This window comes from Salmo salar, chromosome ssa10, assembly GCF_905237065.1.
Source record: "Salmo salar chromosome ssa10, Ssal_v3.1, whole genome shotgun sequence".
NCBI lineage: Eukaryota > Metazoa > Chordata > Actinopteri > Salmoniformes > Salmonidae > Salmo > Salmo salar.
Genome location: NC_059451.1, coordinates 105,439,962 through 105,459,011, shown reverse-complemented (window position 1 = coordinate 105,459,011; position 19,050 = coordinate 105,439,962). Strand labels below are relative to the sequence as shown.

At 43.5% G+C, this 19,050-nt stretch overlaps 1 protein-coding gene across 30 annotated transcripts in view; it reads right to left on the bottom strand.

Annotated features, from left to right (window-relative positions):
* LOC106561386 (protein-methionine sulfoxide oxidase mical3a) overlaps positions 1 to 19,050 on the bottom strand; it is a 157,517-nt gene that overhangs the window by 49,096 nt on the left and 89,371 nt on the right. For 23 of the 30 annotated variants that reach the window (XR_006757069.1, XR_001318787.2, XR_006757070.1 and 20 more), the window contains 16 exons: positions 14,238 to 14,440; positions 12,299 to 12,417; positions 12,068 to 12,139; positions 11,760 to 11,942; positions 9,681 to 9,797; positions 9,257 to 9,340; positions 7,141 to 7,245; positions 6,595 to 6,660; positions 5,917 to 6,027; positions 5,580 to 5,678; positions 4,656 to 4,766; positions 4,240 to 4,338; positions 2,845 to 2,961; positions 2,183 to 2,369; positions 1,059 to 1,153; positions 820 to 913 (listed from right to left, as the gene is read on the bottom strand). Coding sequence is in view for 27 of the 30 variants with exons in the window: in XM_045688313.1 (XP_045544269.1) it covers positions 820 to 913; positions 1,059 to 1,153; positions 2,183 to 2,369; positions 2,845 to 2,961; positions 4,240 to 4,338; positions 4,656 to 4,766; positions 5,580 to 5,678; positions 5,917 to 6,027; positions 6,595 to 6,660; positions 7,141 to 7,245; positions 9,257 to 9,340; positions 9,681 to 9,797; positions 11,760 to 11,942; positions 12,068 to 12,139; positions 12,299 to 12,417; positions 14,238 to 14,440 (1,862 nt within the window). In the remaining 3 variants the exon portion in view is untranslated. The remainder of the gene's footprint in view (positions 1 to 819; positions 914 to 1,058; positions 1,154 to 2,182; positions 2,370 to 2,844; positions 2,962 to 4,239; positions 4,339 to 4,655; positions 4,767 to 5,579; positions 5,679 to 5,916; positions 6,028 to 6,594; positions 6,661 to 7,140; positions 7,246 to 9,256; positions 9,341 to 9,680; positions 9,798 to 11,759; positions 11,943 to 12,067; positions 12,140 to 12,298; positions 12,418 to 14,237; positions 14,441 to 19,050) is intronic. The other 7 variants (XM_045688330.1, XM_045688329.1, XM_014125310.2 and 4 more) reach the window with 4 other exon arrangements.

Genomic DNA, 19,050 nt, shown 5'->3' with positions numbered 1-19,050 from the left:
AGTCAGAGACCACTACAGGTTACAATCACAATAGAGTTGGGCCTTCGATTAAAGCACAGGCAGGCAAAAGAGCGTACTCAACGCATTTGTTGAGTAATATTACATATTTAATTTTAATAATTAAATTAATATACACCTATTAATCAATTCAACAAGTTACTGTTAAATTACTTAACTCGTTAAATGACTGATAAAAAAGTGAGAAAAAGTAACTACAGTATAATGAAGTCTTAAAAACCCACAGAAGTGAACAGCGAAGGCTCATCATTTTGCCTGACTGTTATTTTAATTTCCCAGCTGAGAGAGATCGAAGAAGATGCACCATTCCTTTAAAATGTAGCTGCCAGCGGGGGCTACTTTATTGACCAAAAGGGGAGGGAATGCTAAACCTTCAAGAATAAAACAACACACCACAAGCACAGAAATCACATCAATAGGACAGCAAGCTATACGAAAGAGGAATAGAGGACACTAGCTAACATTCACTCAGAGTCATTAGTTTGTGAAGTAAAGCCACAGAGGTTATATAAGGGGAGGGGGATACAGTATGTTCTATGGGTACTGTAGTACATCATGCTACAGGTCATGCTAGGAGATTGAGCAAGGCGTTGAGGGTGAAACAGCAGAAGAGGTAGATACAGTAGGTATACAGAAGCGGAGAGTTGAGGGAGTTTAGCTCCACCAGGTGGTAGGTCCAGGACAGGGTGCGGCGGAGGGTGCGCAGGGGCCCCTCCCCCACCCATCGAGCCCGGGCCAGTGGGGCCAGGCGGGGCAGTGGCACCACAGCTAGAGGTAAGGAAAGTGGGCTAGTGGGGGTACCTGAGGTCTGGCACTCAGTGGGAGACAGGGATGCCATCTCCCCCCTCCCGGGGGAGTCCACGGTGACCACGGCGGGTAAGGACGCCTGGTTGTCCTGAAGACACAACAGAGGTGGAAGGGAGGAGGGGGTCAATACACATCCTACACTTCCTGATTGTCCGACATGACAGATCCGGTGTGTGTGTGTGTGTGTGTGTGTGTGTGGGGGGGGGTGTGGGGAGAGGATGGGTCAGTAGTACCTTTGCATTGAGCAGAGCAGGGGTCGGTGCTGGCCTCTTCCTCTGAGCCTGACCAGACAAGCGGTAACAGTAGTGCGGCTTGCAGTAAAACTTCCCTGCAGGAGACAAAAACAGAGAAATATCAAATCAGCGCTAAACAAAACACCTTTCCAGATCAGCCTGCATTCCCCTCATCTGGCTGTTGCATATTCTTTAGTATGGTGAAATCCTCTGTGTGTATTAGACTATGCTTTTCATAGACAGACACTATTATTGTCCTCCCTCCCTAGGTTCCCAGCGGGCATTCTGGAGTCTGCTCTACCAGTGGGATGACTGGGATCACAAACTACACAGGGAGAAACAGCCACTCCATCATTGCTAACAATCTGCTACTTGTTCAATGAGCACAACAGAGACCTTATGACACCCATAGAGAAAAGAGAATGACATCACAAGACTGGAGCAGGCCCTATGAGGACAATGCAGGACAATCTGATAAATACTGTAACCACAAGGACAAGGCTTGGTATAATTGACCATGCTAACAGTACATGTCTGCCTATGAGTAGGCCAACATGTCAGTCAGCACTTTCTACAGTATCATCAAATGCTCACTATGATCCCTAATGGTCATCTATAAATGTTTGAACATCTTGAAGAACAATCTGGCCTTAATGATCATGTACTGTTATAATCTCCACCCCGGCACAGCCAGCAGGACTGGCCACCCCTCAGAGCCTGCTTCCTCTTTAGGTTTCTTCCTTAAGTTCCATGCCTTTCTAGGGAGTTTTTCCTAGCCACCGTGCTTCTACATCTGTATTGCTTGCTGTTTGGGGTTTTAGGCTGGGTTTCTGTACAGCACTTTGTACCATCTGCTGATGTAAAAAGGGATTTCTAAACACACATGATACATCTGATTGTGTGTCAGTAATGTCTGTGCCCTGTTTGAATTTTGTCAAGAGAAAACAAAGTGACTCATTCAGTGGGGTGTTTTTGATCACATATCAACAGCGTATGCAAGCTAGATCACTTCACATTTAACAAACAGATCTGGGACCGGCTTACATTTCTATTACATTGACTGAAAAGCACACTACATTATAATCATGGTGAGTGGTCTAAAGACGCATCTTGTGAGCACGTACCATCCTCCACATCAAAGGCGTAGGACGACAATCTAAGCGTCGTTCCGCAGTAGTCACACTTGAAGCAGCTGCGGTGGAAGAACTTGCCCTCGGCACTCAGCCGCTCCATCACGTACACACGCTTCTGGCAGAAGAAGCACACGTCACTGCCCCCGATGTTCTGGGGAAACTCCTTCCTCAGGGAACCCTGTAAAGGAAGAGGGGGAGAGGAGATTAGATCAGGGGCAGGGGAGAGGTGCAGAGCGATGGAGAGAGAGGGTAGGTATTTCCATGAAGCCCCAGCTTCACAACTTAGTGGGAAAATCGAACTGATAGAGAATAATGGGATCAACTGTTCCATTGATATCAAACCATTCACAGCCTAGTAGGTCATAACATGGGCCACTAAAACAGAAGTAGTTTGCATTTTCAGAAACACCTGAGATTGTAGCACATTTTAGATACCACAACAAACACAAGGTCAAAATGTTCCACACAAACAGAACACTGGTGACAGAGTTAGTTTCTAAGAAACACACAATTACAAATCGTTCTCTAGAACTGGTAGGAAGTCCTAGTTAAACTCATTATCCCCAAACACCACAGCTGCATTCGCAAGCTGGAGTCACTTCACTCTTGAGTCTACAACATGCCTAGTGCCCTACGACACTATTGGCTCTTACCAATTCCACCAATTCCCTCTGGTCAAGTAAGGGCTTGGGTTCCTCCTGAGGTTGAAGCTGATTGGCTATCTGATCAGCCAATAAGCTTACTCCCCCTGTGTAGATCTTTAAATATCTCTATCGATGGCAGAGAGAGAAAGAAAGAAAGGACAGTAGGATGAGAGAAACAGAGACCTGGAGGAAAAATAAAAACATGCAAAGAATGCAAAGGAATGTGAGAGAAAGGAACGACATAGTAGTATGAGGAAGAGCAGTAAACTATGATAGGAGGTCTGGTAGTACACTATGTAAGGCACTAAAGAGCACTGGAAAACAAATGATATCATGAGAGGGAAATGAAGCCATGTTTGGTTGATCAAGCGTGTAGATGTGTCGGCTCACCAATCCAATGAACTGCTTTGAATTAGTGTTTTCAAATATGTGCAAACCAACTGCATAGAACTCTTGAACCCTCATTTACACTAATAAAGCCATGAGCCACACCACCACATGCAGTGTCTGACAGAAAGGGTGCTTGGAGTTTAACCATTACAACACCAGTGATGTCTACACACCATTACTTTAATGAAGAGCAACAGCTGTTGACTAGCCCTGTGATGCTGAGCAATAAACTGTGGCTATATGAACACACACACACACACACACACACACACACACACAGTGTTAATTCTCCCGGCGCAACCCTTTGGCTAATAAAACAAGAAACATAATTGGTCAACATGGACACAGGATGTTAGGATCAACTATGTACATTCCAAAGATCAGTGATTCATTGTAATATCTCAAACACACTAACTGTAACCCTAAAATGGCGGGGATTAGATGTACAAAAATCTCTAAATAAAATGTGTCCTGCAGAGAGAGACAATTTAGGTCAGAGTTAGCACATAGTATGTTATTTAAATATTTCAAAGTATGGATGAGATTTACTGTATACCATGCGGTATTATAATATATCATCTCAGTCAACATGAAGATCAAATTAGGCTGCCCTGAGGGAGAAACACCTGACAGGGTGTCCCTAAGCACGGTGACCACAACACTGCAATGATGCAGGCCACATCTAAGGGACTGCTAATATCAATCTATTGGAACATAAATTATTCATATAGCTATGACTACAGTACATTCTCTTCCACTTTTCACTGTGTCATCACATTTTTGAACACAGCTAGCTGAGCTGTATCTTGGACTAAAACGGCACATGCGTTTACACCCAGAGATGAACCATTCCTTTATGCATTGTCCACATGCTTGTTAGGACACACATTGGATATCAGTTCAATCACATAGAGGCCAGGCAGTGAGTTATTTGGCCCATCTCCCAGAGGCACTGAGTAGGGTAGTGTGTTAGAGTCAGCCCCACTGCAGATCTCCTCAGGAGGGAGGGGCTACCTGTCTGAGCGTTTCAGGGGAGGAGAGGGGGCTCTCTGGGCTATGGCTGCGTGACAGGTGCCACTGTTCTATAAAGAAATGGGAGGGCTTTTTCTTAGGCTCCAGGGGAAAGAAAGAAAGAAAAGACAATTAAGGCAGGAGGACTTGGCATGAGAACAAAGAGAATAGGCAAAGATGCAAGACAAGCTGATATGGAAATCCCTTGGCTGGGTCATATTCTAATACTACATAACACGAATGACAGATACTGAGTAAACAATAGGATTAATGGCAGTGTTTAATGTATTGTTTTATTACTCGATCTGACATTAATGACATCTTGTAAAGTAACTAAGGAGATCAGAGATCAGGACAGTTCTTTTGGTAAAGTCCTTGACTTTGAACCCAGGCCAAGGCTATTGAGTGGTGTGTATCACCTGTGGCTTTGCCAGCTTGCTTTGAAACTGCGAGGCAAGCTGCTCAGCCCTCTCCTGTATACTAAGGCTATGTAACGGCATTTGGTCATCAGAGCGCAGAAGCTCTAGCTCCTGCAGAAGAACACATTATTAGATTACAAAGAACAGAATAGGACTGGTAAGGAAGAATTTTGCCATGCACAAAGCATCCCATGCTCCACACAAGATCCAGATTATTTAACATTTATTTAACCAGGAAAGACCATTGAGGTTAGAAACCTCTTTTGCGAGAGCAACCCGATTGATTGTGATAGAGGTTTTAGCCTTGTGTGCTAGGCTATTTGTGCTCGCTTTGGTGGTTTAAGTGATTTTTATGTGACAGGTTCATCTGACCTATGCATACTAACAAGGGTTTCCTGACTGCTGTGTCTTGACATAACTGATCCACTATTAGTGGAGGTGACTACTCATTTATGGTGTACTTGTAAATGCTGCATTGTTGCAAAGACAATTTCTATTTGCCATGCAGTAGAAACACAGTAGAAAAACAGGGACAAATTCAGCTTAGGTCAGCTATTGAGGTTACTGGTTAGCAGGGTGGTTATTGGTAGCCTAGCAGTTAAGAGCGTTGGGCCAGTAACCAAAAGGTTTCTGGGTCGAATCCTTGAGATGACTAGGTTGATTGGTTGATGTCCCCTTGAACAAGACACTTAACCCTAATTGCTCCTGTAAGTTTCTCTGGATAAGAGTGTCTGCTAAATGACTAAAATGTCAAATGTAGCAGTCTGAGGAGAAATGTTATAATGCAGCTGTCCTTGATGGCAGTAGGTATATCTTATATCATTTAAAATCGAGTCAATCCATCAAAATCAATCTAGTGAGTTTTCCAAGAAGCAGAGATGAGGTAATGTGTTAGTGTAGATCTCCCCAGAGAGGAGGGGCTACCTGTCTGAGCGTTTCAGGGGAGGAGAGGGGGCTCTCTGGGCTATGGCTGCCAGACCGGTGCCACTGTTCTATAAAGAAACGGGAGGGCTTTTTCTTAGGCTCCAGGGGAAAGAAAGGACAGATAAATAATGTAGGACAGTTCAGAAAAGGCAACAGGACTGAGAATGATGACAATGAGGAATTAGCTCTTAGCTAGAGTACAGTAGTAAACCAACACCAAAGACACTCGAACGATTAAAAAAAAATGAATAAATCCACAAGGCCTATCACTTACAGATAATGAATTGACTGATTATATACGGCTCTGTTTTTTCACACAACATGCCATGGTGTTCACCTTTGGTTTCTCAGGTTTACCCTTAAACTTAGCGACTAATCTCGCAGACCTCTCCTGAATGCTAGGGATGTGAATAGGCTCTGGCTCGTCAAGCTGCACGGGTTTCCATTTCTGCAGATTAAACGAAGGTAAGCATTGTGTGTGTTTACAGTCTGTTTGTCCCAAAAATGATAATACTGGTTTGATGCAGTTAGCTGGTATGGTTGGATTGAGAATTTAAGACAGGCTATGAAATAACAGACATCTATTGACAACCCACTCTTTCAGGGGGAGTTGGGATATTTAAAAAAACTCATTTCCAATTCACACATGCATATTAATACACACTTGTACATGTGTCAAATAGGACAAATATAAGCACCCACTAAATTATTATTTACAAATTGCACACATATCATATAATACTGTATATGAGTCAGCATGCAAGCACTGCTATGGTCAGAGAGCAAACAATAGTGCCCAAACTAAACATATGAAACTAGCCTTGAAATACTGTATACTTACATACTGTAAGTCATCATCTGCTTACACTTTGTTGATTGTTCCAATCATATTCTGACCACAACAATCCCTTCCATCCCACACAATCCGTAGAGACACCCAGTCACACACACCCTGCCTGTGTTGTTAGTTCCCCGAGGGTTAGCACTGATCACAGGCCCATTCAACCATGGTTACCCTGTATGTCAGAAGGGTCTGGTCCTGGGTGGTGTCTTCCTCCTCCATAACTCCTCCATCACAATGCTGAAGGACACACAGACACTTAAACTGACAGCTAGGACCATGTTTCTCCGCTCAGAAACAAACCACAGCATGCCATATACAGCATCAGATCTTTCACTGCAGAAAGTATGGCAACAAGGCCCCCACCTACACGCTGGTCAGCCACAACACAAGAAACCCACTGATGAGAAGAACGGAAACTAAGACTAGATACAGTTTATTTTAGTTAGGTTGGAAGTCCTCAAATCAAATGTTACTGTCACATACACATGGTTCGCAGATGTTATTTCAAGTGTAGCAAAATGCTAACGTCTAAGACGTTAATATAGGGAGGGGAAGAAGAGTCACTACATTTAGCTTTCTACTTTGACGGCACAACTGGATAACTTGTTCGTAAGGTAAGACAAAAGTCAAGACCTGAGAGGATAGAGGTTAGATAAAGGATCAACAAGGCAGAGGACAGGGGAGTGTGTCTGGTCTGGTATGGCACAGACTGGTCACCTGTGAGTGAAGAGAGAGTGAGGAGGTGGTGGAAGAGGAGGAGAGCAGAATGGTTTTCTTAGGGCAGCTCCGTGAGCCACAGATTGACTCTGTACTGCTTCTTGGCTTGAGAGTGGAGAGGAAGACAGGCCGTCACTTGCTGGTGTCACTGACGTGCACAATTCCTCCGTTCAACACGTGCACACACAGACACAGCTCTGCACCCTTCAGGTATCATATTGCCTCATCCAAATTCACTTTTGAATTCAATGAGTCAACAAACATTCACATATTAATATCAATTTAACTAATGATTCACATCCAATAGGCTAAAACAATCATCTGCTACAGTATCACCCTCACACTCATTCTTGTAACTACCGCTGGCATTCTACCACACTACACACTCATTCTTGTAACTACCGCTGGCATTCTACCACACTACACACTCATTCTTGTAACTACCGCTGGCATTCTACCACACTACACACTCAAGCCAACACCGTTTCATCACACACAGGCACACACACCACCCACTGGACGCATTTGAAAATTAAGGCAAATAAACAAAATTTCTTCACATTCACCAACTAATTAGTTTACAGTTAAGCAAGCATGAGAGAAATATTATTATTATTATTATTATTTTTTTTACGGCCACAAAAACCTTTTGGGACGCTCTTGTGAGTGAATGAGAAAAAAGCGAGAGGAATAGCATTATGAGAAAAGTATGAAATACTGTGGTGAGCGAGAGTATACTTATGTGTAGGGTTGCAAAATGTTTGGAACTTTCAATAAATTCACTAGTTTTCCAGAAATCCTGGTTGGAGGAATCCTGATTTCCTGCTTATTACCTCCTGATTCCGGGAAATCATCCAACTGGGATTTCTGAAAAAGCAGGGAATTTATTGAAAGTTCCAAACATTTTGCAACCCTACTTACATGAGTCTGAAGAGCTACTAAAACATGTACACTAATCAGTGAAAATGAGTGTGTGAGATGGAAAAGTGGTATTGGAGAGGCTGTTCCTGGAGAGCTACCTACCCTCCTGAAGGTTTTAACTCCAGCCCTGTTCCTGGAGAGCTACCCTCCTGTAGGTTTTATCTCCAGCCCTGTTCCTGGAGAGCTACCCTCCTGTAGGTTTTAACTCCAGCCCTGTTCCTGGAGAGCTACCCTCCTGTAGGTTTTATCTCCAGCCCTGTTCCTGGAGAGCTACCCTCCTGTAGGTTTTATCTCCAGCCCTGTTCCTGGAGAGCTACCCTCCTGTAGGTTTTAACTCCAGCCCTGTTCCTGGAGAGCTACCCTCCTGTAGGTTTTAACTCTAACCCTGTTCCTGGAGAGCTACCCTCCTGTAGGTTTTATCTCCAGCCCTGTTCCTGGAGAGCTACCTACCCTCCTGAAGGTTTTCACTCAAACCCGTTATAACTAACCTGATTTATCTTATCAACCAGCTAATTATTAGAATGTGGTGCGGTAGATTAGGGTTGGAGTGAAACCTACGGGAGGGTAGCTCTCCAGGAACAGGGCTGGAGTGAAAACCTACAGGAGGGTAGCTCTCCAGGAACAGGGCTGGAGTGAAAACCTACGGGAGGGTAGCTCTCCAGGAACAGGGCTGGAGTGAAAACCTACAGAAGGGTAGCTCTCCAGGAACAGGGCTGGAGTGAAAACCTACAGGAGGGTAGCTCTCCAGGAACAGGGCTGGAGAGCCCTGGTCTTGATGTTAATGGCTTAACGGTCTGTTAGCTAATTATTTCCACAGAAAATATTTTTCACGACAGACTATTTCCAACCAATTAGCTCAACTGCAGATTAGCTTTCATGGGTCAATCAAGCACAGCTCTGAACTGGCCATTTCACTTAGGGGCTCAAACTGTTAGACTAAGCATATTTAATTTAAAAAGAACTAAACAAAAAAACTACAAAGCAGCTTTGATGATTAGTGCACAAGCAAAATAAGCTAAAACTTTGATGATTAGCACAATGAAGCCAACTGAGCTAAGCTGAAGCGATAGCCTTTGTCTATCAAAAGCAGGGGATGTTAGCTAGCTAGTAACTACCTATGATAGCACGGTTAGCTGGAGAGGGGAGACCGCCTAGTAGGCAGGGACTACTACAGCGTCAGACCAGCTAGCCATACCTGCTCCCCTCTGTTGGGTAGGGTCTGACACTTAAACTTCTCCTTATAGCCAAAGCTGAGCTGCTCCTGCTGTTGGGTTTGTTTCTGAGACAACATGGCAGGGGTGAGAGAGGGATAGGGAGAAGGAGAGGGATACGCCACATGAGACGAGAGAGAACATGACATCACGTCACTCACTGTCTGGGACGAACAGCACCCACACACAGCTTCTTATTCTGACACCACACACATGGAACTACTGGTTTCATCACTCCACAGAAAATAAAGCATGCTATGTCTAGGATCGATAACAGTTAACAATCTGGACACAAAGCAGTTTTCCCCATGTATACTACTGTAAAACACAGCAGAGAGACGGTTGGTTAGAGACATCCAGGGGTTAGACAAGGGTCTAGGGGAGGGAGGTGAAGTGTCCACTCTTTACCTGTCTCCATGCAGGGACCAGAGCTAGGCGGACAGACTCCCTGGGGGGGTCCAGGGGGGCAGGAGGCGGGGGAGGGGGCTGCGCCACAAGGAGATCCAGATTGGGCAGAGAATCCCCCTTTGACCAGTGGAAGATGAGTGACAGTCAAAGTGGCCAATAAGAGACCAGGACACAGTGAGCGCAACCAACCATGAGTCAAAGTCATGATCCATGATTGGTGGAGAGGAGAGGAAGAAGAGAAAAATAGAGAGGGAAGTGAATCATCAGAAGACAGAGTTATGCTGGTTGGAAAACAAACTGGGAGCAAAAACCAAAAGTAAATTGTGTGTGTCATAAGAATAGCATGCTGTGTAATGTAATGTGACTACAAATGTTGGATGTTCATTTGATCACTCTTTTGTTGCTGAGAATTTAAGCAAAGCAGGAAGTGCAAACTTGTAGTGTATTTAAGTTTTAAAAAGGCTTCTAAAGTTTGTAATTTCCACTTTTAAATTTCAGACCGTAATGAAAAATGTTATCAACCCCTGCAAACATGTGCATTAATTATAAAATTCACATTTCCTGTTGCTCCAGGATTATTTTCATGCTGTAGCAAACTGGCTCAAATTAAGATCCTACGTCTGGACAATATGACATGCATTATTATTGTACAAACTGGAACCATCTTAGGCTTGTAATTTACTATAGACTTAAGAAAAATAATATGGACACTGTGGCAAAGACATTGTCAGCATTTCATGCAAAGAGTGAAGGGTCAAAGAAGGGGTGAAAAGGTGAAGCCCCGTGGTTTGAAACACGCACACAGACACACTCCACTTTCAGCCATTCTGGTGCAACACACTGTCCCAATTCAACACAGCAGCAGCAGAATCAAATTGAATATTACCACCAGTGGGACTCAACATAAGTAGGGCTTAGCGCCTATAAACCAACTTGTACTGTACAGCCTCTTTGATGGGCCATTTGTAGCTGGTTATTATACCATTAGAAAAGAAGATGACTCAACATTGATTTACCAATCATATTTCAGATTGTACAAATCTGTGACCAAGACAGAAACGCTTCTAGCATTCTGCTCAAAGCTCTTGACCTGAGGCAGGCTACTTCTAACGTGTCATCAATTCAATTTACATCAACCGAGTCTTTTGTGTATCAAAGATTGTATCAGATTTCACAATAGCAACACACACATCCCGAGCAGGAATTTTAGATTTGGCACCACTTGGCAATGCTGCCTGTGAGTTGTCTTTCTATGTCAACAATAGTAGCTTGTGTTCCACTAGCCCACAGAGCCCCCCCACTGCTCCTGGCCTGCAGTATTGCCTCTCAGGGTGACTGTCCCAGGATCAGGTCTTGGGTTGAGTCTGTAAACCCATTTCTCCCCATAGTCCCAGAGGAGCCAGACAGTCACCACTATCATCCTACCTACTGTTAGTCGCCAGGCCCGGGCCACATCAATACTAGCATTCTGGGCCCATATTCACAAAGCGTCTCAGTGTAGGAGTGCTGATGTAAGATCAGGTCCTCTGTAGCTCAGTTGGTAGAGCATGGCTCTTGCAATGCCAGGATAGTGGGTTGGAATCCTAGGACCACCTATACTTAAAGAATCTGTCCACACATGACTAAGTTGCTTTGGATAAAATTGTCTGCTAAATGGAGTTTTAATTATGCATTTTATTTAATCATTCATTATGATCTAAAAAGGAAAACTAATCCTAGAGCAGCACTCCTACTCTGAAGCTTTATGAATACAGGCCCTGGAGTTCAACACATTAATACAGTAGTACAGTGTTGCTACACACTCAGCATCACGAGACTTGGAGTCATGTTAGACGCCATGAGATGAAATAGATCTACATCTAAGTTCTGCATATTTACTCTGTCTAGACAAACAAAACACTGTCTAGACAAACAAAGCTATCTTCATGTCATTATCATCCAGGAAAGCTAAATCTCAAGCAACAGTTCTCATGTTTAAAACAGTTTACTCCGTATCTAGTCTCTTCCCCCATCCGGGCAAGCAAGACTACTCCTTCTCCCATCGTTAACACCACCCAGACATAATGAGTCTCTCCATACCTGTCGTTTGAGGCCCTTGGACTCTGCAGGAGCATTCTCCTCAAACTTGGCGAGGAGCTGGGTGGCCATGGACTTGACTTTGTTATGGTTCCCTACAGCTGCTGTCTCTTCCTTCATCTTCCTCTCCGTTAGAGCAGTACTGTTGGACGGCCTGTCATCATGGTTACCCCTCAAAACCTCCTCCTGTTACAAACACATGGACAATACGAAACCAGAGAATGAGTTTAACCTGAGAGACGTTTCTATCCGTCTGCAAAGCAGAGTTCAACGTCTGAATTATATTTGTAACCCTTGAAAGTTTTACGCACTTCTTCAGAATGGCCAGCCTGGCTAGTCTTCCTCCTCTTCCCCAAACCATCCACATCCTTCTCCTTCTTGTCCTGTTGATCACATAATCACATGTCAGTGGTTATTTCGGGAAGACAGCTATTGACTCCTACAGTAGCATTATAAGATGACGATATACACAGCAGTAGCACAGTAAAACACAGTGCTAAAGGGAATGGGACTGCTGAGCTGACAATGATGCATTGGAGGACCTTGGGGTTGCGTTTGCGGGATATGGCGATGCTCTGGCCCAGCTTGCTAAGGAAGGAGATGGGAGACTTAGTGCTGTTGATCAACGCAACCTTCTCCTCAGGGCTCATGTTCTGGTTATCTGGAAATATAAAATATACAAAATGTAAGGCGTTACACTAGGGTCATGAAAATTACAAGCATTTCCCATTGGACGAGTTCAGGTAGTCCCTCCCTGTTTCTGGTCTGTTTGGTGCATAATACACTGCTCAAAAATATAAAGGGAACACTTAAACAACACAATGTAACTCCAAGTCAATCACACTTCTGTGAAATCAAACTGTCCACTTAGGAAGCAACACTGATTGACCATAAATGTCACATGCTGTTGTGCAAATGGAATAGACAACAGATGGAAATTATAGGCAATTAGCAAGACACCCCCAATAAAGGAGTGGTTCTACAGGTGGGGACCATAGACCACTTCGAAGTTCCTATGCTTCCTGGCTGATGTTTTGGTCACTTTTGAATGCTGGCGGTGCTTTCACTCTAGTGGTAGAATGAGACGTAGTCTACAACCCACACAAGTGGCTCAGGTAGTGCAGCTCATCCAGGATGGCACATCAATGCGAGCTGTGGCAAGAAGGTTTGCTGTGTCTGTCAGCGTAGTGTCCAGAGCATGGAGGCGCTACCAGGAGACAGGCCAGTACATCAGGAGACGTGGAGGAGGCCGTAGGAGGGCAACAACCCAGCAGCAGGACCGCTACCTCCGCCTTTGTGCAAGGAGGAGCAGGAGAAGCACTGCCAGAGCCCTGCAAAATGACCTCCAGCAGGCCACAAATGTGCATGTGTCTGCTCAAACGGTCAGAAACAGACTCCATGAGGGTGGTATGAGGGCCAGACGTCCACAGGTGGGGGTTGTGCTTACAGGCCAACACCGTGCAGGACGTTTGGCATTTGCCAGAGAACACCAAGATTGGCAAATTCGCCACTGGCGCCCTATGCTCTTCACAGATGAAAGCAGGTTCACACTGAGCACGTGACAGACGTGACAGAGTCTGGAGACGCCGTGGAGAACGTTCTGCTGCCTGCAACATCCTCCAGCATGACCGGTTTGGCGGTGGGTCAGTCATGGTGTGGGGTGGCATTTCTTTGGGGGGCCGCACAGCCCTCCATGTGCTCGCCAGAGGTAGCCTGACTGCCATTAGGTACCGAGATGAGATCCTCAGACCCCTTGTGAGACCATATGCTGGTGCGGTTGGCCCTGGGTTCCTCCTAATGCAAGACAATGCTAGACCTCATGTGGCTGGAGTGTGTCAGCAGTTCCTGCAAGAGGAAGGCATTGATGCTATGGACTGGCCCGCCCGTTCCCCAGACCTGAATCCAATTGAGCACATCTGGGACATCATGTCTCGCTCCATCCACCAACGCCTCGTTGCACCACAGACTGTCCAGGAGTTGGCGGATGCTTTAGTCCAGGTCTGGAAGGCGATCCCTCAGGAGACCATCCGCCACCTCATCAGGAGCATGCCCAGGCGTTGTAGGGAGGTCATACAGGCACGTGGAGGCCACACACACTACTGAGCCTCATTTTTGACTTGTTTTAAGGACATTACATCAAAGTTGGATCAGCCTGTAGTGTGGTTTTCCACTTTAATTTTGAGTGTGACTCCAAATCCAGACCTCCATGGGTTGATAAATTGGATTTCCATTGATTATTTTTGTGTGATTTTGTTGTCAGCACATTCAACTATGTAAAGAAAAAAGTATTTAATAAGATTATTTCTTTCATTCAGATCTAGGATGTGTTGTTTAAGCGTTCCCTTTATTTTTTTGAGCAGTATATATATATATATTACTGATCACTCAGTGTGTATAACATTTCCACCAATCTTCAACACTCCCCCACCCCCCACATAAAAACCATATTCATATAACTAACCAGAGGTGAGCATTTCTCACCTCCGGCCCCAGGGGGAACTGTGTCCTTGAACATCTCGTAGAACTGGCTGAGGTACATGACCATGGAGAGCTTGTCGGGCTCTGACACCTGGGACATCTCCTTGCCCGTCATGCAGGGCGAGATTCCAAACTCCCGCTCGGCCACGTCGAAGCCCAACTGGTTGTTTTTCTGTTGGTCCCGTTCGTCCAGGGAGTCAAAGTCACTGTGGGGCAGAGAGATACAATGTCTGGGAGTCAAAATCACCGTGGGCAGAGAGAGACAGAATGTCTGGGAGTCAAAATGGGAGTCAAAGTCACCGTGGGCAGAGAGAGACAGAATGTCTGGGAGTCAAAATGGGAGTCAAAGTCACCGTGGGCAGAGAGAGAGAGAATGTCTGGGAGTCAAAACAACCAGTAACACTGAATGTTAACATCACTTGGCTTTCCAAATAAACATGACAAGCACACTAAGCAAGTTCTAATGCAGTGGATGCAGAGGTTGAGCACACCGCCCCTTTCCTTGTACGGTTAGTGTTGCAGCATCAGCACCATGCTATTAGCAGTGCGGGAAGTCAGTGAGATACATTTTCTATATTTTCTATTTCCAGGTAAGGCATTACACCAGGGTCGTATCCATTAAGGTTTTGCAATGGAAAATAGGGATACCTTAAGGGATACCTTCTTGAGCACAAACTTATTTATGAACTCCAATCTGGCTTTAGAACAGCTCATTCCACTGATACTTGCCTTATCCACCTTTTTGACCACAGTATAAGAATATTTTGAAGATAAATACACAATGCAGAGACAGAGGACAAGAGGTCAATAGAGTACGAGAGGATAAGAGGACGAAAAGTCAATAACGATGAACGGAAATAGTTTTTTGGGAGGAATGTGTCTATACAGTGAGCCTGAAATAGAAGGGGAACTATACAGGTATGGTCATGTTAGACATGCAAAAGCTTTTGACACTGTGGACCATGATATTCTCCTGATGAAACTGAAATGTTTGGGTCTAAATGATGTAACAGTGAATTGGTTTAGGTCTTATCTGATGAACAGAACACAAGTATGTAATGTTGGTGATGTTCTGTCAGAGGACAAAGAAATATCCTGTGGAGTACCGCAGGGATACATTTTAGGCCCCTCTTATATACAGGTTAATGATATGTTAGATACACTTAAAGAGCAAACTCCTGCTTTATGCTGATGACACTGCCATACTGGTATCAGGGAAGGATACAGTTTACACAGCCAGAAGAAGACTGGCCACCCCTCATAGCCTGGTTCCTCTCTAGGTTTCTTCCTAGGTTCTGGCCTTTCTAGGGAGTTTTTCCTAGCCACCGTGCTTCTACATCTGCATTGCTTGCTGTTTTAGGCTGGGTTTCTGTACAGCACTTTGAGATATCAGCTGATGTAAGAAGGGCTTTATAAAACAATTTGACATAGAGGAGACCCTGAGTAAAAGGAATTGCATTTTGTTAGAGATTGGTTGACTGACAAATTGTCGCTACATTTGGTAAAAACTGAATCAATTTTGTTTAGAACAAAACGTAGATTGCTTAGGTTTGACAAGATAAAAGGTAAACTGTGCAGGCAAGGAGATTGAATCTAAAACAAGTGTAATTTATCTTTGTGTGTCCCTAGATCAATCCCTTTCTAGAGACCTGATTGCTGCTAAAGTTCTTTCTAAAATGGCAAACAAATTGATATTTTAATATAGTAACACTAGATATTTTAACATCAAAATTAAGAAACTGCTTGTCTCAGCCTTGATTCGGTGTAATTTTGATTATGCCTGCTCTGCTTGGTATAGTGGGCTATCAAAAAAGATGAAAGACAATAAAGGTCGTGCAAAATAATGTTAATGTTATCAGGTATATGCTAAATATCCCCCGTAGGGCCCACATAGGGGTACAGTTCCGGGAGGTCGGCTGGTTGCCTTTGGAGTCCAGAGTGGACCAACTATAATCATATGTATGACACCTTAAATGATCGTGCCCCAGGTTATATGAAAAACAACATTGATATGGTCTTTAACCAACACAGTTACAATACCAGAGCTACAGTAGTGTTATGTCTTGTAAAATCCCAAGAGTAAACAGTACTGCGAGGAGCATGTTTTTCTATACAGGCATTTGTCTATGGAATAGCCTCCCCTTGGAGATCAAGCAAAGAAAAAGTAGAAATGGCTTTAAAAAGCCGGCAAAGGTTTTCATTTGGACAAAGTTGTCTAAGTAAGAGAAACCACTCCACTACCCCTTGTGCCCCTTACCGCAGGTCAAGTGTATTTATTTGAATGATACTGTAGGTATGATGTGCAATGAATAAATTGTTTTAATGTGAAATGAATATGGTTGATTTTTAAGGTTAGGGAGAAGTGCAGTGAATAGTGCCACTTTTTAGGATGTCAATATAAATTAATGTATTTATGATTGTTTAAGATTGTTTGTAATTTTGTCTCGCCTTTTAATCATTATATGTATTTATTTATTTTTACCATCGTAGACCACTTTGGAAACCAGCGTTTTAATGAATAATTCCAAGTGATATCCTCTGGGTCCACATTGTACATTTTGTTGTATATGTCTGTTACCCAAAATAAATTCAATTCAAATGTGAACTAATGAGAGCTGTCTGTGCACTGCACTTAATGCATATTTCCCCTCCATGCAGCCTTTTCACACACACCCCTGCCCCAGTCATCTGGACAATGAAAGCCAACAAGGCAGACGAGAACTACTTGGTAAACGTCAGTCAGGATTATAATCCCTCCCCTCGTTAGGCAATGTGTGTGTCTCTGCTGTGTGTGTCTCTGCTGTGTGTGTGTGTGTGTGTGTGTGTGTGTGTGTGTGTGTGTGTGTGTGTGTAGTAGGGGTACCATACATAATTTTCCCTGAAGCGACAGGCAATTTGACTCTGAGCTTTTACCTAATTTAGTAAAAAGCCAAGGCCTTGACAGCAAGTGCCAGGAGATAAATAACACATACTACAAACAAAGTGGTAAAAGCAGTCAGGCCATTCCAGGCAATGACATTTTTAACCCCTTTTTCTGCTGACAGTAAGGGCCATGTTAATGCCAGTATGTAAGGACCTGACAAAGATCTAAACAGTGTGCATATTGACTAGCCTGATGAATATTTACTGGCCTAATTCATATTTACTAGCCTAATTACGTGATGGAGCAATCATGTGTGCAGGTCCTACTTCATTCCTAAGCTTATAATAATAATAATAATAATAATAATAATAATAGGAACTTATACAGTGCTTTTCAAGGACCCTGAGTTGCTTTACAAGTAAACCTCACCTGTAAACATTTCTATAGGAGAAATCCAGATATACAGTACCAGTCAAGTTTGGACACACCTACTCATTCCAGGGTTTTTCTTTATTTTTACTATTTTCTACATTATAGTGAAGACATCAAAACGATCAAATAACACATATCCAATCATGAACCAACAACAAAAAAGTGTTAAATCAAAATATATTTTATATTTCAGATTCTTCAAAGTAGCCACCTTTTGCTTTGATGACAGTTTTGCACACTCTTGGCATTCTCTCAACCAGCTTCATGGGGTAGTCACCTGGAATGCATTTCAATTAACAGGTGTGCATTGTTAAAAGTGAATTGTGTAATTTGAGCCAATCAGTTGTGTTATGAGAAGTTAGGGCTATCTTCTGTATACCACCCCTATTTGGTAAAAGACCACATCCATATTATGGCAAGAACAGCTCAAATGCGCAAAGAGAAATGACAGTCCATCATTACTTTAAGATATGAAGGTAAGAGAATCTGGAAAATTTCAATAACTTTGAAAGTTTCCTCATGTGCAGTCGCAAAAACCATCAAGCGCTATGATGAAACTGGCTCTAATGAGGACCGACTAAGGAAAGGATGACCCAGAGTTACCTTTGCAGCAGAGGATAAGTTCATTAGAATTAACTGCACCTCAGATTGCAGCCCAAATAAATGCTTCACAGAGTTCAAGTAACAGACATCTCAACATCAACTGTTCAGAGGAAACTGCGTGAAATCAGGCCATGGTCAAACTGCTGCAAAGAAACCACTACTAAAGAACACCAATAAGAAGAAGAGACTTGCTTGGGCCAAGAAACACGAGCTATTGACATTAGACCGGCGGAAATCTGTCCTTTTGTCTGATGAGTCCAAATGAGATATTTTTGGTTCCAACCGCCGTGTCTTTTTGAGACGCAGAGTAGGTGAACGGATGATCTCTGCATGTGTAGTTCCCACCGTGAAGCATGGAGGAGGAGTGATGGTGTGGGGATGCTTTACTGGTGACACTATGTGTGATTTATCTGGAATTCAAGGCACACTTAAGCAGCATGGCTACCACAGGATTCTGCAGCGATACACCATCCCATCTGGTTTGCTCTTAGCGGGACTATCATTTGTTTTCAACAGGACAATGACCTAACAAACCTCCAGGCTGTGTAAGGGCTATTTGTCCAAGAAGGAGAGTGATGGAGTGCTGCATCAGATGACCTGCCTCCACAATCACACAACCTCAAACCAACTGAGATGGAGTTGGAAGGAAAAGGGTGACTACTTTGAAGTATCTAAAATATAAAAAAATATTTACATTTGTTTAACACCTTTTTGGTTACTACATGATTCCATATGCGTTATTTCATAGTTGAATGTTCTCACTATTATTCTACAATGTAGAAAATAGTAAAAATTACAAAAAAACCTTGAATGAGTAGGTGTCCAAACTTTTTACTGGTACTGTATACTGGACAAAAATATAAACGCAACATGCAACAATTTCAGAGATTTTACTGAGCTACAGTACATAAAAGGAAA